Source organism: Biomphalaria glabrata, chromosome 10, assembly GCF_947242115.1.
Source record: "Biomphalaria glabrata chromosome 10, xgBioGlab47.1, whole genome shotgun sequence".
Lineage (NCBI taxonomy): Eukaryota > Metazoa > Mollusca > Gastropoda > Planorbidae > Biomphalaria > Biomphalaria glabrata.
Genome location: NC_074720.1, coordinates 16,269,488 through 16,291,693, shown reverse-complemented (window position 1 = coordinate 16,291,693; position 22,206 = coordinate 16,269,488). Strand labels below are relative to the sequence as shown.

The 22,206-nt window shown below is 34.8% G+C and overlaps 1 protein-coding gene across 1 annotated transcript; it reads left to right on the top strand.

Moving 5' to 3' along the window:
- Positions 1-2,336: 2,336 nt before the first annotated feature.
- On the top strand, positions 2,337-21,313 carry LOC106078112 (dnaJ homolog subfamily C member 25 homolog). Its single transcript, XM_056043545.1, has 11 exons — positions 2,337-2,535; positions 4,682-4,710; positions 4,959-5,024; positions 7,559-7,612; positions 8,514-8,568; positions 8,919-9,025; positions 9,232-9,369; positions 11,041-11,105; positions 13,081-13,276; positions 14,458-14,523; positions 18,148-21,313. Exons 1-11 carry the CDS (start codon positions 2,421-2,423, stop codon positions 18,268-18,270), a joined length of 1,014 nt encoding a protein of 337 aa, XP_055899520.1. The 5' UTR covers positions 2,337-2,420; the 3' UTR covers positions 18,271-21,313.
- The last annotated feature ends 893 nt before the right edge of the window (positions 21,314-22,206 follow it).

Below are 22,206 nucleotides of genomic sequence, written 5' to 3'. Positions count from 1 at the left end.
CCCCCGCAAAGAACAATCTACAATCTTCCAACTAAGAACAGGACACACAACACCTGTACGGCAGTGCTGAAAACAACTGAAGAAAACAGCACACTTTTTTTCCTTGGCACAGTCTGCAAAAGAGCTCACAGCTCAGCAGCAATAAAGCTGGCTAGAAGAAGAAGAAGATAGCCTATATGTTTCCTTTGTAACAGTCACCTTCAGAGGTCATCTGCTGCCAGCTATTTTCCAGTTATTTTCCTATATGCCTACCAGATATTTTCCAGTTATTTTCCTCAACGCCAGTAAGGGCGAAATGGTGCCTGAGTTGATCTTTATAGTGCTGTGGGACACCTCTGTTAGTCGTCCTTCTTTAAGCTCGCCAAAGAAGATCGCATTAGGCATGCTGTTGTCTCCCATGCGGGATAGGTATCCGACCCCAGCGCAGCTGTCGAAAGGTAATTAGTGCTTCTATTCTGTCCACACAAGCCTCCAGCAGAATATAGTTATTTGTAATGTAGTCTTGCCAGCGTATGCCCATTATGGAAATAAGGCACCTTTGCTTTCGAGGGGTGCTTTCGATGAGCTTTCGATGAGCCATAAACGCCCTCGATAGATCGCCTAGGTCTCACAGACATACAAAAATGTGGTGAGAACCACTGCTTTATAAACATTGTTTTTGTTGCTAGTTCCACTACACTCTCAGTCTGAGGCAACCAAAAGCGTGATTGGCCTTTGAGAGACAGTTGTCTATTTCTCTGGACAGTGACGCATCGTTGGTCAATTTGCTGCCCAGGTAGGTAAAGTGATCAACAAAATTAAGGAGATGGTCATTCACATTGATTTGTGGACAGACCAAACGAGGCAGTAGCCTCGGCAAATTCATGGACGGTAAGTTGAAGCTTCAGTTCACAGTGTGCAAGAAAAACGCAATCATCCGCATAGAGAAACTCTTTAGCAATCATTTCTTTACATTTTTTTTACTGGAGAGCAGGCGCCTTTAAGAGACCCAAGAAAGAAAGCCCTTATTGGAGACAGGAGCAGAAGACGGAAAGAAAACTTAAATAGACCGCAGACGGACAACGGCTTTGTCTGCGCTGAATGCGGAAAAAATATGCAGGTCGCTACTGGGTTTGTGTGGTCATGTGAAACACTGCACTCATCCTTAATCTTCGGAATATCGCCAGTATTATTATTTGTATATAATTCGGAAGTATCTAAAATATTATTTCTCATTGTTCATTTCGCATCAAATCATGTAATGGAGCATTTGTGACGACTTGCCCCTGTGACTTTTAACCTCGCCTCCCCCCATCCCCTACTCATTGGGTAAGCCAGTGGCGTAGCTAGGGTGGGGGGAGGAGGGGGAGAATTTGAAAATTCCCCCGGGCCCCCACTTGAGAGGGGCCCCCAAATTAGTATTTTTTTACATTAAAAATTAAATGCTATGAAAAATGCAGGGGCCCCAAAAGAGGTCAAGCCCCCCCCCCCCCCTCCGGGCCCCCAAACGATGGAAAATTCCTAGCTACGCACCTGGGCTAAGCTCATTTTGTGTGAGCATAGGCCCTATACTCGCTGTGAACTTATCCTTTGATTCATTGATTAGAATTAGACGTACTTCACCGCCCCTGTGAGATTGCATCGCGGGCGGTCATTGACAGTCAAGCACGTACGACATTTTGGGTTTCGTGAAGTTATACAAGACTCGCTTGTGCATGTGTGTGTGTGTCTGCTTGTTGTTTAGTGTAGGTTTTAGTGTGTGTATGTTTGGTGGGGCCTGTTTTATTTTCGTCTCATTATTATAGCAAGGCAATGTATGTAAATCATAAATAAACAAAGTGTTTAAAGGGGGATAACTGATTAAATTTAATATTGATATATGAAGTCGAGGAGCGAAACCCGTTATTGATTGATTGGGGCAAAACACCAAACCAACTGTACAGATCTGTACAGTCCAGCCCTCAGCTGTAGCTGTTAATGAATGGATATGTTGGGGGTACTTGTAAATGATAAATATAAACATGGGCTATTTCGGAGGGGAATAAACTTAAGATGTCTCTAAATAGAGGCATAGCAGTGAAGAAATGAATCCTTCTGGCAACCCAAAAAAAAAGGAGGTGAGGGGCTGGAAAGAAATTTAAACTTTTAATATTTTTTTTTAATCGGAGCATTATCTGAAGATCTATTCAATTTGGTCTGATTTAAAAATGACAATTTAAAAATAGATTCTAGAAGTAATTTTTAAAAATAAGATAGATCTCTATATTTTAAAAAATAATCTGGATGTAGATTCTATAGATTCTGCTTTAGAGCCATCTGTTTCCTCCAGTCCACGTATATGACCAATTTTGACTTTCTAATTTTTTCAAGCTGGAGAACGCCTTTGTGAATGTGTACATACAAAGTAACACATATATTCTAATGTTGCTCTGAACATCAACATGATATCGACTGTTCAAAAACATTTGATTTGTCTTTTTATTTGGGCCTCTTTAATGTTTTCTGCTCATGCATTTATAGAAGGATTGTATTGCGGCACAGAAAATTGTTATGAGGGTAATTTTAAGCATTACTCTCAAATTTAAGTAATAGTAATATAGATCTAGTAGACTAGATTCTAGATCTCCTATCATCTACTTATATACTTAGTAATACATGTATTACGTTGTAACTTAGGGCTTAGGCTTAGTCTTAGACTTACTCAGACTTACTGATTATGACTGATACTGACTTTATTACTCTGTCTAATACAGACCTATCTATACTATACTAATACTAGTCTATAAACTCTATAGTCAGAGTACAGTTCAGTATAACTACTTTACTACAGACTACAGTTATAGTATAGATCTATAGATCTAGTAATCTCTGTAGTCTGTAGTAGTTCTGTTTAGTCTTAAGTACTGTAGACTGTGTCTGTGACTGACAGTAGACTAGAACTACTAGAAGTGAAGAAGAATAAAAAGTGTAAAAATTGTTTCAATACATGTTTCATTTTTATGGTAGATCAAGATCCATACTTGCAGTGTACCTGTGTTAACTGTGTAGTTCTAGATTAGATTGATAACATCTAATCTATATTTAGTAATACTCACAAATAGTATATATAGATCGAGATGAAGATGACAGACAGCAGAATTTCTTTGCTAATCAGACTAATTTAATCTAGAATAATCTTAGTCTTAGTCAAGTTATAAGTATAATAGAACTAGATTTTACTTTTAGAATTTAGATCTGATCTAGATCTAGTAGGGATGTGAAATAAAAAAATTATCTTTGAAAACACAATTTTTTGTTAGTACATCATTAAAATAGTTTAACAGAACTTTCCAATGGTGTTTAAATTATGACTGTATGTTTAACAGTTACAAAGGTAGGGTTTTTTTTGTGGCGTTTTAACCTAACATTGGTTGACATGGAACAAGAGGGAGAAGAGTTTATCGCTGGCTAAGACTGGCGAGACACACCCCCAGCTCAAAAGTTTAAAAAGTTAAAATTGAGTTTCGTAGACGATAGATCTATTTATTAAATAAGAAATTTAATAGTAGATGTAGTATTAGAAGTAAATTTCTATCTCACAAAGCTGATTTCATTTATGTTTATGAACTAAACTTGTTTAGAATGTACACATATTGAAGGAAATAAACAAATTATCAGGTCTTGAGCTTCAAGAAATGTCAGTGAGGTGTGGACAAAATGGCGTCATTGTGATGGCAGAAAATAACATAATATTTAAAAGTGGCATCGAAATTGTCTGAAACAATTTTTTTTTTTTCAAGCACGCTTTAAAATTTGTGCATATATATATATGTTTAGTACACAAAAACTATTTGAATATATGCAGAATATTAGGCGTTACAAAGTCTGATATGTTGTTTTTTTTTTTTTGTTTTTTTGTTAAAAAAAATTCTATATAGACTGTCACCAAAACTGTCTATGGCAACTCCATGACCATTATTTTCTTTGTTCAATGGCATTTTACATTTTGTAAGCACCACATAAGACTTACATCAATATCCTAACTTCTGTATTGGTGAAAACAAAAAAGTGATATTTTCATTATAAGTAAACAAACAAAACATAACTAACTTTTAAAAATAATCCTCATAAAGCATTTTAAAAGCCCTTGTCTAAACAATATAACGCATCTTTAATCTTATACTTCAATAATAAAGTATAATCTATTTCTAAGTGCAACTTGTGTAAAAAAAAAAAAAAAAAGAAATGTAAAAGTTAAATTTTTAGGTCATTTTCTACTCCACTTTTCTGTTTTTTTTCCCCATACCTAGATCTAGACTAGTCTCTATGTTGACTAGATCTATATATATATATATATCAAACTGATTTTGTTAATCATCAAGTTGAGTTGAGTAGTATATTATAAATTTATAAATAGTAATTTTAAATTTAGTTCTTTTGAGGGATGTACTGTCAAGCAATTAAAAATGTTCTAGCTTGGTAAGGGATACAAAACAAAACATATAGCCATATTATATATTTATATATGCATTATACACATTCATCTTAACACATTCAAGATCAAGTAACTTGTCTTTTATAAAGCAACTAATGACACATTATTCTCATTCTTTATAAGTTCCCAGCTTTTTTTTTAAAGAGACATATAATAATAATTGAATGTCTTTTAAAAAGAAATGAGTATTTATTATGGTCATTGTAATTAACATTTTTTTTCTTTCAGTACTTAATGTTGCCAGAGATGCGACAAAGGTAAAGACATCTAAATTATTGTTTAAAGTTACTTTCAGATTATAACTTTCTCAATTGGTTCCATAAGATGTAGCAATGTTTGTTTTACATTTATAAACGTAAACTGTTGAAAGTTTTTTTGTTTTTTTTTTCTAAATACTCATTTAAAAAAATGTTTTTAAAATTCTTCCTTCAACTCTTTGAATAATTGATAGATTTTCAAGATTTTAACTTTGTTTGTATATTATGTATTTTGTTTGTTTTTTAAGGGGGAAATCACCAAAGCTTACAGAAAGCTGGCCAAAAAATGGCATCCTGATATGCACAGAAAACAGGTGATTTTTTTTCTGGTTTCATAACAATTTGAAAACTAAAATGTTTGTAAAAGGTTTACAATTTTTGTTATTATAAAACTCAATGACGTATCAATGTACAAGGAGAAGTAGAGCTGACTTATTAATGTACAGGGAGAAGTAGAGCTGACTTATTAATGTACAGGGAGAAGTAGAGCTGACTTATAAATGTACAGGGAGAAGTAGAGCTGACTTATTAATGTACAGGGAGAAGTAGAGCTGACTTATTAATGTACAGGGAGAAGTAGAGCTGACTTATTAATGTACAGGGAGAAGTAGAGCTGATGCATCAATGTACAAGGAGAAGTAGAGCTGACTTATTAATGTACAGGGAGAAGTAGAACTGATTTATTAATGTACAGGGAGAAGTAGAGCTGATTTATTAATGTACAGGGAGAAGTAGAGCTGACTTATTAATGTACACAGAGAAGTAGAACTAACTTATTAATGTACAGGGAGAAGTAGAGCTGACTTATTAATGTACAGGGAGAAGTAGAGCTGACTTATTAATGTACAGGGAGAAGTAGAGCTGATGCATCAATGTACAAGGAGAAGTAGAGCTGACTTATTAATGTACAGGGAGAAGTAGAACTGATTTATTAATGTACAGGGAGAAGTAGAGCTGATTTATTAATGTACAGGGAGAAGTAGAACTGACTTATTAATGTACAGGGAGAAGTAGAGCTGATTTATTAATGTACAGGGAGAAGTAGAACTGACGCATCAATGTACAAGGAGAAGTAGAGCTGATTTATTAATGTACAGGGAGAAGTAGAGCTGATGCATCAATGTACAGGGAGAAGTAGAAATGACTTATTAATATACAGGGAGAAGTAGAACTAACTTATTAATATACAGGGAGAAGTAGAACTGATTTATTTATGTACAGGGAGAAGTAGAACTGACTTATTAATATACAGGGAGAAGTAGAGTTGACTTATTAATGTACAGGGAGAAGTAGAACTGACTTATTAATGTACAGAGTGAAGTAGAGCTGACTTATTAATGTACAGGGAGAAGTAGAACTGACTTATTAATGTACAGGGAGAAGTAGAACTAACTTATTAATGTACAGGGAGAAGTAGAGCTGACTTATTAATGTACAGGGAGAAGTAGAGCTGACTTATTAATGTACAGGGAGAAGTAGAACTGACTTATTAATGTACACAGAGAAGTAGAACTAACTTATTAATGTACAGGGAGAAGTAGAGCTGACTTATTAATGTACACAGAGAAGTAGAACTAACTTATTAATGTACAGGGAGAAGTAGAACTAACTTATTAATATACAGGGAGAAGTAGAACTGACTTATTAATGTACAGGGAGAAGTAGAACTGACTTATTAATGTACACAGAGAAGTAGAACTGACTTATTAATGTACAGGGAGAAGTAGAACTGACTTATTAATGTACAGGGAGAAGTAGAGTTGACTTATTAAAGTACAGGGAGAAGTAGAACTGACTTATTAATGTACAGGGAGAAGTATAACTGACTTATTAATGTACAGTGAGAAGTAGAACTGACTTATTAATGTACAGGGAGAAGTAGAGCTGACTTATTAATGTACTCAGAGAAGTAGAGCTGACTTATTAATGTACAGGGAGAAGTAGAGCTGACTTATTAATGAACAGGGAGAAGTAGAGCTGACTTATTAATGAACAGGGAGAAGTAGAGTTGACTTATTAATGTACAGGGAGAAGTAGAGCTGACTTATTAATGAACAGGGAGAAGTAGAACTAACTTATTAATGTACAGGGAGAAGTAGAGCTGACTTATTAATGAACAGGGAGAAGTAGAGCTGACTTATTAATGTACACAGAGAAGTAGAACTGACTTATTAATGTACAGGGAGAAGTAGAGCTGACTTATTAATGTACACAGAGAAGTAGAACTAACTTATTAATGTACAGGGAGAAGTAGAACTGACTTATTAATGTACAGGGAGAAGTAGAGCTGACTTATTAATGTACAGGGTGAAGTAGAGCTGACTTATTAATGTACACAGAGAAGTAGAACTGACTTATTAATGTACAGGGAGAAGTAGAGCTGACTTATTAATGTACAGGGAGAAGTAGAGCTGACTTATTAATGTACAGGGTGAAGTAGAGCTGACTTATTAATGTACACAGAGAAGTAGAACTAACTTATTAATGTACAGGGAGAAGTAGAACTGACTTATTAATGTAGACAGAGAAGTGGAACTGACTAATTCATGTAGACAGAGAAGTGGAACTGACTAATTCATGTAGACAGAGAAGTGGAACTGACTAATTCATGTAGACAGAGAAGTGGAACTGACTAATTCATGTAGACAGAGAAGTGGAATTGACTTTGTTTCCTGAAACAAACATTTGACAGGACATATTCTGTTCATCACATTGACCGATATTATTCTTACTTTACCCAACGAATGTCTGCTTCTTCTTACAGATGGGTAAACTCATCTCTTGTGATCAAACTTGTATTTTTAGCTCACTAGTCATGTAATGATTTTTTTCTTACATTGTGTTACAGGATGACAAAGATTCGGCATCAGAAATGTTTCTGAAAATAGCCAATGCTTATGAGGTAAAGAAAATGTGACAATTTTCACATTGAAACTGATCTTGACTTACACAAAAAATATTAAGTCTTAGTATATAATATATTTATAAACACTGTATGGCAGTATATAATATATTTATAAACGCTGTATGGCAGTATATAATATATTTATAAACGCTATATGGAAGTATATAATATATTTATAAACGCTATTTGGCAGTATATAATATATTTATAAAAGCTGTATGGCAGTATATAATATATTTATAAACGCTGTATGGCAGTATATAATATATTTATGAACGCTATATGGAAGTATATAATATATTTATAAACGCTATATGGAAGTATATAATATATTTATAAACGCAATTTGGCAGTATATAATATATTTATAAAAGCTGTATGGCAGTATATAATATATTTATAAACGCTATATGGAAGTATATAATATATTTATGAACGCTATATGGAAATATATAATATATTTATAAACGCTATATGGAAGTATATAATATATTTATAAACGCTGTATGGAAGTATATAATATATTTATAAACGCTGTATGGAAGTATATAATATATTTATAAAAGCTGTATGGCAGTATATAATATATTTATAAACGCTGTATGGAAGTATATAATATATTTATAAAAGCTGTATGGCAGTATATAATATATTTATGAACGCTATATGGAAGTATATAATATATTTATAAACGCTATTTGGCAGTATATAATATATTTATAAAAGCTGTATGGCAGTATATAATATATTTATAAACGCTATATGGAAGTATATAATATATTTATAAACGCTATATGGCAGTATATAATATATTTATAAACGCTGTATGGCCATCACCTGTGGTTACCACACTTTGTTTTAGAAACTTTTGTCATTAATTTTCAAATGTTACTTACAGATATTACGTGATGAAGAGCAACGCAATGATTATGATTACATGTTAGATAATCCAGGTTTGTATGTCTCTAACTTTAAAGATACAACTGTTTGTTGTTTTGGTATGTCTTTTTTTTTTATGTTAAAGAAAATGCATGATTTAAAAACTAACTTTTATTTTAATATTTTTTATAGACTTATGTTTTCCAAAATATTGTATATTTGCATAACTATTATAGAGTAGGAATTATTATATCAGCACAGCTGTATGGGCTATAAATTTATTCAAATAAAAGCTATGTAATATATCAGTAAAATTAACCACAATACAGAACTCATTTTACTGATGCTAAGAACACATATTAATAAATGAAGTAAAATCATAAGAATAATTAAGTACTGAACTGAAAAATTATGATTATTTCAGATGAATATTACTCCATTTACTATCGCTACTACAAGAGGCGTGTGACTCCCAAAGTTGATGTTCGTTTAGTTATAGCAGTGTCTATCACAGTCATTTCTATAGTGCAGGTAGTTTATTGTCGTTGTCAATACATTCAAACTAGATTAAGTTAACTTTACATATGTTAATGATAGTCAAATTTGTTATCAATGCTTTAAATTAGATCATTGCCTGCCTAAACTAATAGATATTTGCTAAGATTAATGTAGATATGTTTTATTAATTAAATGCCCCCTTTTTAACACTTTGAATATAATTAAATTGTTTTTAACAGTATTTCAGCCATTGGAATAATTACACCACAGCTATAAATTATTTGTGCAAAGATCAGAAATATCGTATTCGTGCTATGGACATTGCTCGATCTGAAGGCTTATTAAACAACAAAAAGAAAAATAAAACTAAAACAAAGGTAACAACTCTAAGACTGCTTTATTTGACAACAATAAAACAAATAATATGAATTAGTTACATGTATGGCAGCCATAAGTTAGCACACTTTCATATTGTTTGATCTTGAAACTCAGTTCATGGTTCAAAGTTACTTGTAAGTAGAAGCAGACATTAAACAGATATTGACATGTCAGTAGAAGCAGACATTAAACAGATAGTGACATGTCAGTAGAAGCAGTCATTAAACAGATAGTGACATGTCAGTAGAAGCAGACATTAATCAGATAGTGACATGTCAGTAGAAGCAGTCATTAAACAGATAGTGACATGTCAGTAGAAGCAAACATTAAACAGATAGTGACATGTCAGTAGAAGCAAACATTAAACAGATAGTGACATGTCAGTAGAAGCAAACATTAAACAGATAGTGACATGTCAGTAGACGCAGTCATTAAACAGATAGTGACATGTCAGTAGAAGCAGTCATTAAACAGATAGTGACATGTCAGTAGAAGCAGTCATTAAACAGATAGTGACATGTCAGTAGAAGCAGTCATTAAACAGATAGTGACATGTCAGTAGAAGCAGTCATTAAACAGATAGTGACATGTCAGTAGAAGCAGTCATTAAACAGATAGTGACATGTCAGTAGAAGCAGTCATTAAACAGATAGTGACATGTCAGTAGAAGCAAACATTAAACAGATAGTGACATGTCAGTAGAAGCAAACATTAAACAGATAGTGACATGTCAGTAGACGCAGTCATTAAACAGATAGTGACATGTCAGTAGAAGCAGTCATTAAACAGATAGTGACATGTCAGTAGAAGCAGTCATTAAACAGATAGTGACATGTCAGTAGAAGCAGTCATTAAACAGATAGTGACATGTCAGTAGAAGCAGTCATTAAACAGATAGTGACATGCCAGTAGAAGCAGTCATTAAACAGATAGTGACATGTCAGTAGAAGCAGTCATTAAACAGATAGTGACATGTCAGTAGAAGCAAACATTAAACAGATAGTGACATGTCAGTAGAAGCAGTCATTAAACAGATAGTGACATGTCAGTAGAAGCAGTCATTAAACAGATAGTGACATGTCAGTAGAAGCAGTCATTAAACATATAGTGACATGTCAGTAGAAGCAGTCATTAAACAGATAGTGACATGTCAGTAGAAGCAGTCATTAAACAGATAGTGACATGTCAGTAGAAGCAGTCATTAAACAGATAGTGACATGTCAGTAGAAGCAGTCATTAAACAGATAGTTACTTGTACAAATAGAAGCAAACAATAAAGTTACTAAAAATGGCACACCTGACTGCTCTCATTGGTTGCTAAAAATGGCACACCTGACTGCTCTCATTGGTTGCTAAAGTCTGTAATAAGTGAAATCTTTTATTATGATAGTTTAATAATCTAATAATTGAGAGGTTCTGATTCTACTCATGGATCTTTTTTAGAAAAGTCTTAGAATAACTCAATAACTTAACACATAGACATTTAAACTTGGAATTGATTTTTGTACACTTTATCTATTAATTCTTATACATTTTGTTGGCAATATTTGAACTCTTGTTTTTAGTTTATGTCTTTGATATTTTGTTCAATCTAGTGAGTCATAAAACTATTAAAATGTCAAGAGATAAAATCACTGAAGTTGTAATCATTTGAATCTCATCTTTTACAGGAAGAATTGAAGGAAGAAGAAGAAGCAACAGTTAGAAAAATAATTGAAGAAAAAATGGATATAAGGTAAAGTGCTCTTCTTAGTAGCCAACAATAGAATTTTTTAAAAAAAGTAAAGTACTCCCCTCTCAGACCTTGCGATCTATGGGGCGGATGATATAAAAGTCATCTGTTTCTTTGATCATGTGACTAGGACAACGACCAACTGCCTTTACTTTCCCCAACTAAAGTCAGGTACCCTTTAGAGTTGGGTGGACTCAGTGTCCTTTGAAATTCTAAAATTAATAACCCCAGCCTTCACTGAGATTTGAACCAGAGACCTCTTAGTTCAGAAGCCAAGTGCTTTACCACTCAGCCACTAGCACCCAACAATGGAATGGGTTAATGTTTTTCTACTTATATAGCTGAAAATAAGTAAAGTTTCACTTTTAAACCTTTGAATCTATGGAGCAAATAATGTTTCTATGGCCCTTGGCCTTTGCTTTTCCCCAACTAATGTCAGGTGTAAGGAACTCCGGGGTTATTCACGGTCCCCAAATGTAAAGGACTGGGGATTAGTTCTTTACTACAGACATATAGCTCGACAGTCTAGGGTATGATTCTCACAAGCAGACCTTTACAGGTATAAATATTATAAAGTACCACTCAACGAAGGAGTATGAAATTAGTATTTATTTACAGCCAACTGCAAGTTACACATATAATATTGAATGCATAATCATCAATAACTGAAATACTAAATGTGCCCGAATTAATACTACAGGGCGCTTAGACTAGATTCATTTAACAAAAGGCTATCAATGTCACACATAATATTACCCCCAAGTAGTCCGTTGACACACATAGCAAGAATAATATAACATCTCTTTACACTAGGCATAACAACTGATAATAATCACAAGCACCCTATTCAGACCAGGTCAGCTCTCCAACTGCTAGACTGACCGCTAGAAAACCTTATTGTCCCCCCCTCTCCCCCCCCCCCCCTTGAAAATCCCGTGATAAAAACAATTCACAAACCAACTAATAAAATAAACAAACACACACACAATCTCACATCTTACACACCCCTGCTCTTAACATCAGGTATCCGTAAAAGCTGTGGGACTCAGAGGCACCCAAAAGATTTTGAAAAAAAAAAATCCCTGTATTTGAACCCTGGGCCCCTTGGTTTGGTAGCCAAGCACTTAATGACTCAGCCATCTCGCCTTCTTCATCTGAGTACGGTAACTGAGTAATTTTTTTAAATTTGTAAAATTGTAATACTTGATCTATCATACATTAAGCACAATTTCCTTTGAAAAGATTTTGTTAGGTGAAGTTTGGTTCATCAGTTTACAAGAGAGTAGTAAGACAGGAACTACTAACTGTTGTTAAGTGAAGTTTGGTTCATCAGTTTACAAGAGAGTAGTAAGACAGGAACTACTAACTGTTGTTAAGTGAAGTTTGGTTCATCAGTTTACAAGAGAGTAGTAAGACAGGAACTACTAACTGTTGTTAAGTGCTTCTGTGGTGTCAAGTACTTGAAATACAAAACAAACTCAACTGGAGGAAACACCAAACTTAATGCTGGAACAGAAAACACAGGCGAAAGGCCAACAACCGATAAAGGTAGTCGACGCTAGTGTTGATCATCCAACCTGTTTAATACTCAAGAAGGGAACTGTTGAATGTCATCTCCTTCTAGCCGTCTATAAAATCCTTATTTCCATGTCGATAAGAAAAGCGTCTTGTTTTTATCGACTATTAGAGAGTTCTTTTTTAATGTTATATCACGTCATCGTCACTAAGTAAAAACTTCCTCTTATTCTCGAAACAAATAACTAATTCCTAATCGTGCCATAACACTGTATTGATCTAATAATTTATTTTCCTACTTCTAACTTTGATTCAATTTGTATTAGTACCCAGATAAATCAAATCTAGAGGTATCCAACCAAATGTTGAGCAACCTAAATCAACCAAATCTTTGCCATTGGTCATCTATCAACCTAAATTTCTTGCTTGTGCTTTAAAATGTGTTTTTCTCTTCTGTCTGAAGGGGAGGTTACCAGAAGCCCAAAGTGACAGATGTGCTGTGGATTCAGCTTGTATTGCTCCCCTACCATATAGCCATGTACATTGTCTGGTGGGTGCGATGGGTCTGGAAATTCAACGTACAACATGAAGAGTATGGAAAGGAGGAGCAGCTTTATCTAATTAGGAAAAATTTAGGCATTAGTCAGAGTCAGTTCGACGTGAGTTTGCAACACACATAAATACATTGTTTTGTTTGAATATATACAAATGGGTTACATTATGTACAGACAATTCTTAATATTTTATTGTCTTTGAAAACTGTAGCCACTAAATGAATAATAATTTTTGTTACAAAAGTAAAACTAAGTCATTTTATATAAAGACTTATCCCCCTTTTGGAAATCTTCCATGTCATGTGATTTGATTTACTGAGGTGTTCTAAAAAATTGGATTTTGAAAAATATAGGAATTTAAGAAATATTTTCTGTTATGATAAGACAAATTTTAGAACAGTTTTTCCTGAAAAACACTGCGAAGTTCTTTAACTCTTTCAGTGCGGTGTTACTATGAGCGAAAAACTTTGCTAGCGCTGGTCGGTGCAGCGTTACTCTCAGCGAGTAACTTGATTTATAATATTTATTTCACTATCTTTTTTATGTTAAACATTTTATTTCTCTCTCCTTTTTTTTAATTCCTGGATGCGGGAGTGATTGTTCTTTGTTTTGATAGTAAATTTGATGCAGTACCAACACGTTTAAAAAAAAAATAGACAACATTATGTTAATGGTTCCACTTTTTTAGTTTATTTCCCGGGACCCGAAAAATGTAAATAATACAATTTCTTAGTTCATTTGTTTATGTTTTATGAAATTTAAGGTGATAAAATGTGTTTAGTTTTGTGATTTTTCAATATTTATGGATTAAATGTTTAATTAAAAGGTTAAATCTTTCAGTATATCAATTTTTTTATGAATTTCTTGAATATTTTCGTTTTCCATACTTAGTTTAAAGTTAATGAAAAAAAAATTGTTTGAATAATTTATTTTATTTATTATACTTTTGTAGCCCATTCATTTTCCTTTGAAATAAAATCAAATACGTTAGATTTTTTAATAAAATAAAAAAGTTATAGTTGTTTTAGTAACTCTACCCCCCTTGAAAATTTCATTTTTTCGATCAAAATAATTCGCACTGAAAGGGTTAAAGTACAGCTTGCCATTTGTGATCTGACTTTTTCATAACCCAACACGCTCTTTCTTCCATAATCATCGGACCATCAAAGGTTAACTGGATATGCACATTTCGAAAACAACTTTGTCTGGAACCTTTAATAGCATTTTCTTTTTGGATGTCAAGAATATAATTGTACAACTATTTAAGCTTTATTTTTGTTTTACAGATGATAGAAGAACATGAAATAGATGATTATCTTCATAAAAAATTATGGATTAAAGATTTATTTAAGGTAAATATATACCATCTATGCTATATATCAAGGTTTCTATATATATCTGTCCCTCTGTCAAGTTTATCACAAATCTATACTGTATATCAAGGTTTCCTATCTGTCTGTTCATCTGCAAAGTTTACATCTAAAAAACTATTAGCACTTTTAAAAATGTTAATTTTGTCATCAGTTTGACCATGTTTAACATAAAATTCAATTTATTTAAAAGTAAACTATATCTACAAAATTTTTAAAACAATATTTTTTAAAAAGTATGTTGCATATAATATAAAGATGCATTGGAATGAGACAGAATTGAAATGTTTTGTCTTCTGAAACATACACACACATATATATATATTGCTACGATCCTCTCTCTCCTAATCAGGCCTTCCGTAAACACTGCTAAACACAACACAACACATCAAGAACCTGACAACAAGAGCTTCACAATATCGGGTACTTTAATAATGAGTGAATAAGTAGATAACAGCCAATACTAGACAATTGGCATCAAACACATCAACAACTGAATTGTCACTCTGTACATCACCGTACAAAACTCTACTGTCTCTCTTTCTGGACTTGTACATCAACACATGAGGACTCAACCAGGACCGACTTCATGGCCGACTAACAGTCCCGGTCTCGACGCTCTCCGGTCTTGAACTGCAGCTTTCCTACACACTGTGTCCTCGTACACGCAGGCTTTCGATCACATGACCATAACATTGGTCATATTTGCGTGTAATCGTAGTACTGTCCCTTGTCCATGGCCCCGCTGACCTGAGTGTTTCACGTGTGTGTCAGCTGAGCCAATAGTTAACCCTTTTGCGCCGCCAATAGGGTCATAACACTGCCCCCTTCTCAGATTTGTCCGTCCCGGACAAAATCTAGCACACGACATGGGCAGTGGAGGTGAATCAATGCAGGAGGAGGTCTATCGGTGGGGGCGACAATGGGCTTATATTGCCATCTCGATGGAGCCATCTGTGCTGTAGTCTGCGTATGTCTCTTTCTCCTTCTGCTCCAGTTGACCTTCACCTGGTTGCACTGACGTCGTGGTTGCATCACCATGCACTTTGGACTCAGCAAACGTCGTCTTCTTCGGTCGCTCACTACTGAGAGCAGCCAGCCAGCACATGGGGAGGGATAAGATGTCAGGACTGGGGTCGCCAAGATCGTTGGCCTATCAGGTTTCTTCATAGGGCTTTGAAGAGAAAGACTTGGGGTTGGGTCTCAGGTTCACAAGAGGGGAAATTGTGGCTAACGTCATCATTTTTAGCCTCCAATCGACTTCCTGGACCACCATCATGGCTTCTCTCTCTAGTCTCAGCAGCGGACCAATCGTCTGTTGAGTGCAGGCCCTGTCGATGATTTTCAGTTTGCAGGGGTCCACCAACTTCTGCATCAGGTATCGTTGAATTCTTCTGAAAACCATCAGGACTTCTCTCTCTGGTCTGGGCAGCTGGACAAACGTCTGTTGGGTGCAGACCTTGCCGATGGGTTTCTTGGTGTTGGCGTTCTTCCTGCAAAGCTCGACACACAAAGTTCTTGCCAAACATCTTGGTGCAGCCATCAGGATTCGAGTTCCTCCCATCAACACTGGCAGATTGACAGATGTCTTTAATGTCCTCAGCTACGAGCTTGAGGTAAGACACAACGTTGTCATGTTCTGTCTGGCTGATGGAGGCACTCACGTCATGGACGTCTGTAGCAAAAGCGTTGGTTGAACTATTGGTCTCTTCTCTTGTTTCTTCACCTGTCTCTTTCTGCGAGTCACCCTTGATCACATTCTGAAAGCCAGCCAACATCTGCTCTTGAAATGTGATCAAGAGCTCTACCACATCAGGTTCGAGTTCAAAGAGGAACGTGTTCGGATCTTCCTCTTCATCCACTAGGGCTTGCCGGAGACGTTCTTTAAGAGTTTCGTTGCTCCTTTCGTAGTACTTCAGTCCTCGCCATTTCAGCTCTTGTTTCAGTTCTTTCAGATTCAGTTCATTTAGCAGTTTTACAGAAGCCATAGGAAATCCCACTTCTGACACCAGTGTTAGGATCCTCTCTCTCCTAATCAGGCCTTCCGTAAACACTGCTAAACACAACACAACACATCAACACATCAAGAACCTGACAACAAGAGCTTCACAATATCGGGTACTTTAATAATGAGTGAATAAGTAGATAACAGCCAATACTAGACGATTGGCATCAAACACATCAACAACTGAAATGTCACTCTGTACATCACCGTACAAAACTCTACCGTCTCTCTTTCTGGACTTGTACATCAACACATGAGGACTCGACCAGGACCGACTTCATAGCCGACTAACAGTCCCGGTCTCGACGCTCTCCGGTCTTGAACTGCCGCTTTCCAACACACTGTCACTCGTACACGCAGGCTTTCGATCACATGACCATAACATTGGTCATATTTGCGTGTAATCGTGTAATCGTAGTACTGTCCCTTGTCCATGGCCCCGCTGACCTGAGTGTTTCACGTGTGTGTCAGCTGAGCCAATAGTTAACCCTTTTGCGCCGCCAATAGGGTCATAACAATATATATATAGTTCGTCCATCGAAGCCTAGCCAGTTCCAACTCCTCTTTCCTCTTGATTGACTCCTTGGTATCTCTTTCCTTCCATCTTTCGTGCTCCTCGCGTTTGGCCTTCTCATCACATTCAAATCTCGCTTTTTCCTCTTTCTTCCTAGCCTCTTCTGCCTTCGCCTCTTTCTTCAACTTCTCCTGCCGCTCAAACCTAGCTTTTTCCTCTTTCTTCCTAGCCGCCATTTCTGCCTTCGCCTCTTTCTTCCTAGCCTCTTCCGCTGCCCTCGCCTCTTCCCTATCTCTATCATATTCATCTTTCCGTTCCTTCACATATCTCTCTAACCTTTCCCCTTCGTGGCCCATAGCACGGCCATCACTAATAAACTGACATTACAGATAACCTGGTTTCCATGGTCTAAGTGCCTTACTGTGTTAAGCTAGATCAACTAATACTATTATTATTATTAATATGATATACTATAATATAAACATAAGATGTAAACTAAAACTTAGAGTGTGTCATATGGCAAAGAAAGAGAAAGCCTATCTGAGCAGTATCCAACGTCGGAGAGAAAAGGCCTCACTCCAGGCTGATGCGTAGAAAGATAGCTGCTACAGGGACTTCCAAAACACCAATACAGGAACGATGGCCTCTAACACCGGTATCAACAGTCAATCCTCACACACTTGTCTGTTGTCGGGAGCGAGAAGACACTCTAGTCATCAAATTAATGTCATTTTTTTGTAAAAGTACTTTTACATTATCAAAATATGAGTCTGAGTGCCTACAAGCTTGAAGGTGTTACATAAACTTTTTTTATAAATATAATTAAAATATCATAATATGAGTTTCAATTCCTAGAAGCCTGAAAAGCTTGTGTGTTACATAAACTTATTTTATAAATACAATTAAAGTAACATAATATGAGTCTGAGTACCTACAAGCTTGAAGAGCTTGTGTGTTACATAAACTTATTTTATAACTACGAAGACATTATCATGAGTCTGAGTGCCTACAAGCTTGAAGGTGCTACATAAACTTATTTTACAAATGCAAATTGTTCATGAAATTGTCCATATTATAATACATACAGGATTGGAAAGCTAAGAAAGAAGAGGAAACAAAATCTAAACTAGCAGAGAGTGCACGGTACAAGATGTACAGGAGATACGTGAAGAAGGGAGGTGCTGGACAGATGAGCTTTGGTCCAGAATGAAGCTTCTATAATTTAGGCTTGGCCTTTCTCATTCACTTTGCTCAGTGTGTATGTCCTGTGTTGTGAACTAGGTCAGGGTATGGTGGCGGGGGTGATAAATATTCCGCTGAATAACTTTCATTATCTCATTGAGTTGAATTATATAATAATGTCACAGTATACAGTAAGATGGCATCTAAATACAAATTGATCTGCTGGACTTCACCACTGAGATCTGCGTATTATGTATAATCTTAGGACACAAAAACCTGAAGATTTTGTTGAGATTTTTATTTCATTTTATTTTCTCTTTTAGCACACTGCCAAATCCTTTTTTTTTTTTTTTGTAACATTAAATGTTGAGACATTATTGAATTGGAGACAAACCACAAAAAATTTGTGACAACAAAAATGAAATGTTTTCAGTTATGACAATGCTAAATTCTTATCCAGTGTGTGAGGCTTTTTTTCTTTTTAAGCTTTATCTACATTTTGTATTTGGCATGCTGAAACTTTTTTTTTAATAGTTATCTTTAGTGCTTCACTTACCTTCAACCTGAAATGAGTAAGTTCTGTCAGCAAATTGTTGAAACACAACTCCTTATAACTCTAGTCCTTGATAGCATTATTTGTGTTATAACAAAGGAGAACGATAAACTATGTTTCACTTACATCAAGGATCTCTTCATGCTGATATTTATAACAGTTTACAATCAGTTAATTAGTTGTTAGTCACAGATATTAATTGTTCTATAATTTCAATAATGTTTTATTAATGTTGTCCCTATAAACAGAATCGTGTCATAAGGATAGTTATATATTTATTTTTTAAATAGTAACATACCATATTTTCGCGCATATTACCCGTGGGTTATACACGTTTTTACAAACGAATGGCAGCTGAGTCTGGTATACAAAGGTGCAGGGTATAAAAAATTTATTTTGCTCATAAACATAGCGAAACTATGGCCATACCGATGGGTCTTTATTCCTATAGTTTGCTGTGTGTTTGTGAAATGCACATTGGAAAGTTTTATGAACATCTCATTATAAACCTCAAGAAAACAAAAAGTACCAATGGAACAGAAAATCTTTAATTTAATATACCAGTACTCAATTGTTACATGTAAGTAAGCAACTAAACTAATTTGTCAATACTGGTAGTGTCGAAATGTGTAGACTACAATGCATGTAATTATATTCGCAATCAATCATCAGTCTCACTAATGTCACTGTCTTCACTACAGTTAGAGAAGCCTTTTCAAAACTTGTGTCATATTCACTGTCTTCTTCCAATAAGTGAAGCATGTTGGCAGCAGCAGTATGGTCATAAATCAACTCTTCACATGCAGGGGTACATAAGGGTGTGGTTTGTACAATTTTGTTTTTACTAATTTTGCAATTTGTTTGGGGTGTATGCGTGAAAATATGGTAGTTATTTTAAATATTGCAAGGAATAATACCATCACAAGTTGACAATGGAAATATGTTGTGCTGTTACTTTTGGCTTGTTTTGTTTTTTAAGTGATAGGGTTTATGCTTAATAATCAGACTTTCATGAATCTATCTATCTTATAGAAAGTGTAATGACACTGATGTCTAGCAAGATCATTCTGTTTAACTCATCTAAACATTTATGTACATTGCTACAGTTAAATAAATATGCATGCCCTAGATCATTTTATTGTTTTGACCTCTGTGAGTGTCAAGTTCATTGATTGTAGGTGTCACATCCATTGAAACTAGAACTGAACAATGGCACTTAATATTTGTATTCAATTTTCACCATTATATTATTTTATATTGGATCCATTGAGCTGGCATTCATTTCAAAAAGACATCAGTATTTCTTAATTTGAGGATTTCATTTCTTTGTCCATTTCTTTTGGCTCTCATTTGCTCTTAGTTTTCAAAGGTATTCAATTTCCTGGCATGACAGTCATTCTGTTCCAATACTAGAGTCAAAGAATTCTATTTTAAAATGGCCAATAAATATTGTTGGGAAATAGCATCACTGACATGGAGATCAGTCAGAGAGAAATTCATTATTTGCCACTTTCCAAAATCTTTGTAGTTATCAAAGCAGAAAGAAATGCTGCCTATTGTATTGTTTTGTTATTTTTCAAATTCAAATATTTTATGATTGTGTCTCTATAATACTCTCTGTATTAAGTAACTTGTAAATATTTGCTAAGATAACAAATTTAATTTGTCCTTTGTTATAGAAACAAAGCTTATATTTATGTCAATATATCAAAACCATTTGACATTTGATTAACATGCATGGCTAGATTGAGACATGAAATGCGTAAGATGTAATTTCTTTTTTTGAAGTAACGTCTGTAGCAAGATAAGATGAGACCAAAACTAAAGTAAAGTGTACTGTAGTAAGATAAGATGAGACCAAAACTAAAGTAAAGTGTAACAGGATTTTACAAATGCAACAAACGATTGTGTCTGGCCTCTTGTTGAAGTAGTCCTTCCTCAGTTGTAGTTCATCTCAGGTTTACAAGCAATATCATAGCTTTTGAAATCAATTAGCTTAGCTTTGCTGACTCATGGTTCAAAACATATCAGCTTCATTTCTCATCTTTCCTTAGAGAATGTCCACCCTGTTCCACTGTGTGTTATCTTTGTTCTTGACTGCTAAGCTATCACCTGAGTTGACACATTATTTATTAACCTCTGATTATGTGAAACATTCAACCTGCTGATGTTTGTTTAATCATCTGACAGATTAGCCTTTATACAAATAAAATTATGTAAAGACACATTAATGGCAAGATTGTTGAAAATTATTTATGTTTAGTTTGAACAAAAAAATCTGGCCTACTTGTTGTTTATGGCAGAATTCAACAAAATAAGCAGTACTGATCTTGTTTTTTAAAAAGTTTAAAACAAAATTCAAACTGAGAAACTCTCATTATGATTGTGATAAAAACTGATGCAAAACTAGTGTTCATGTAGTTGTATGCTGTATTGATTTTTTGTTTTTCCTTCACTGGTTTAAGATTTGTCTTTTGTGACCTCAGCCAATGAAATAAATCACTACTTAACAAGCCAATGTTTTCTTGTGTCACATACAGATAGCAAATGGTTTAATTCACAGTCACTTCCAATGTAAGCCTACACCATATTATTCCAACATGTGTTGAGCTTTTGTGTACCTGAATATGAAACAAATCAGCTCATCAATGTGTTCCATTGTTCTTTATCTGGCACAATCCAGCTCCATTAACTTGATTTCATTTCTACAAGGTGTCCCATTCAGCATAACAACTTTAGGAATGTCAATGTAACAGCAAGCTGTAAGAACTGAACTAACCTGTATTGAATGGAATATGTATAGATTCTAGCATCCTGTTGACCATAGCAGTGTTTGCCTCGTAATGAGACTTTGTTGTAAGATGATAGTAATGCATGTTTTGCAGAGCACTTGTAATTTACATTTTAAAGTTATACTCTGAAGTGATAAAACATACATGTATATAAATTTGGTAGCCAACAAACCAAAGCAACACCAGTGTAGATTGTAGTGCGCTCAGAGCACTTGTTAAACCCCCCCCCCCCCCCCAAAAAAAAAAAAAACCCACTTAATTCTTTCATTACCCATAACCTACTGTGGTGCCAATGTTATTACTTTGAATCACTGAGTGTCTCTGAATGATCTACACTTGGATGAGGTTGTTGTAACATTGTTGACAAAGAGTATGCGCTCAAATCTATCATAACCCCCATATACATATATCAGTACATTTGTGTCTAATGAACCATACCCTAGGGATGATGTGACAGATAGGGAGAAAACTGATTGCCTTAAAGTCTGTTAAAGACCTTCTGAACACAAGGAACTTAGTTGTTGATTAAAAATAGAGCTGAAGGGACAAGAGGACAAGCTAAATAGACAAAAGATAGCCCCTCCAAGTGCACTTTTACCTGTGACATAGCCAAGAATGC

Bases quoted from the DNA above. Each gene is read 5' to 3' on its own strand.
- LOC106078112 (XM_056043545.1), top strand. From the start codon at position 2,421: ATGATATCGACTGTTCAAAAACATTTGATTTGTCTTTTTATTTGGGCC. The intron at 7,613-8,513 runs GTAAAGAAAATG...TGTTACTTACAG, and splicing joins AAATAGCCAATGCTTATGAG to ATATTACGTGATGAAGAGCA. The intron at 9,026-9,231 runs GTAGTTTATTGT...TGTTTTTAACAG, and splicing joins CAGTCATTTCTATAGTGCAG to TATTTCAGCCATTGGAATAA.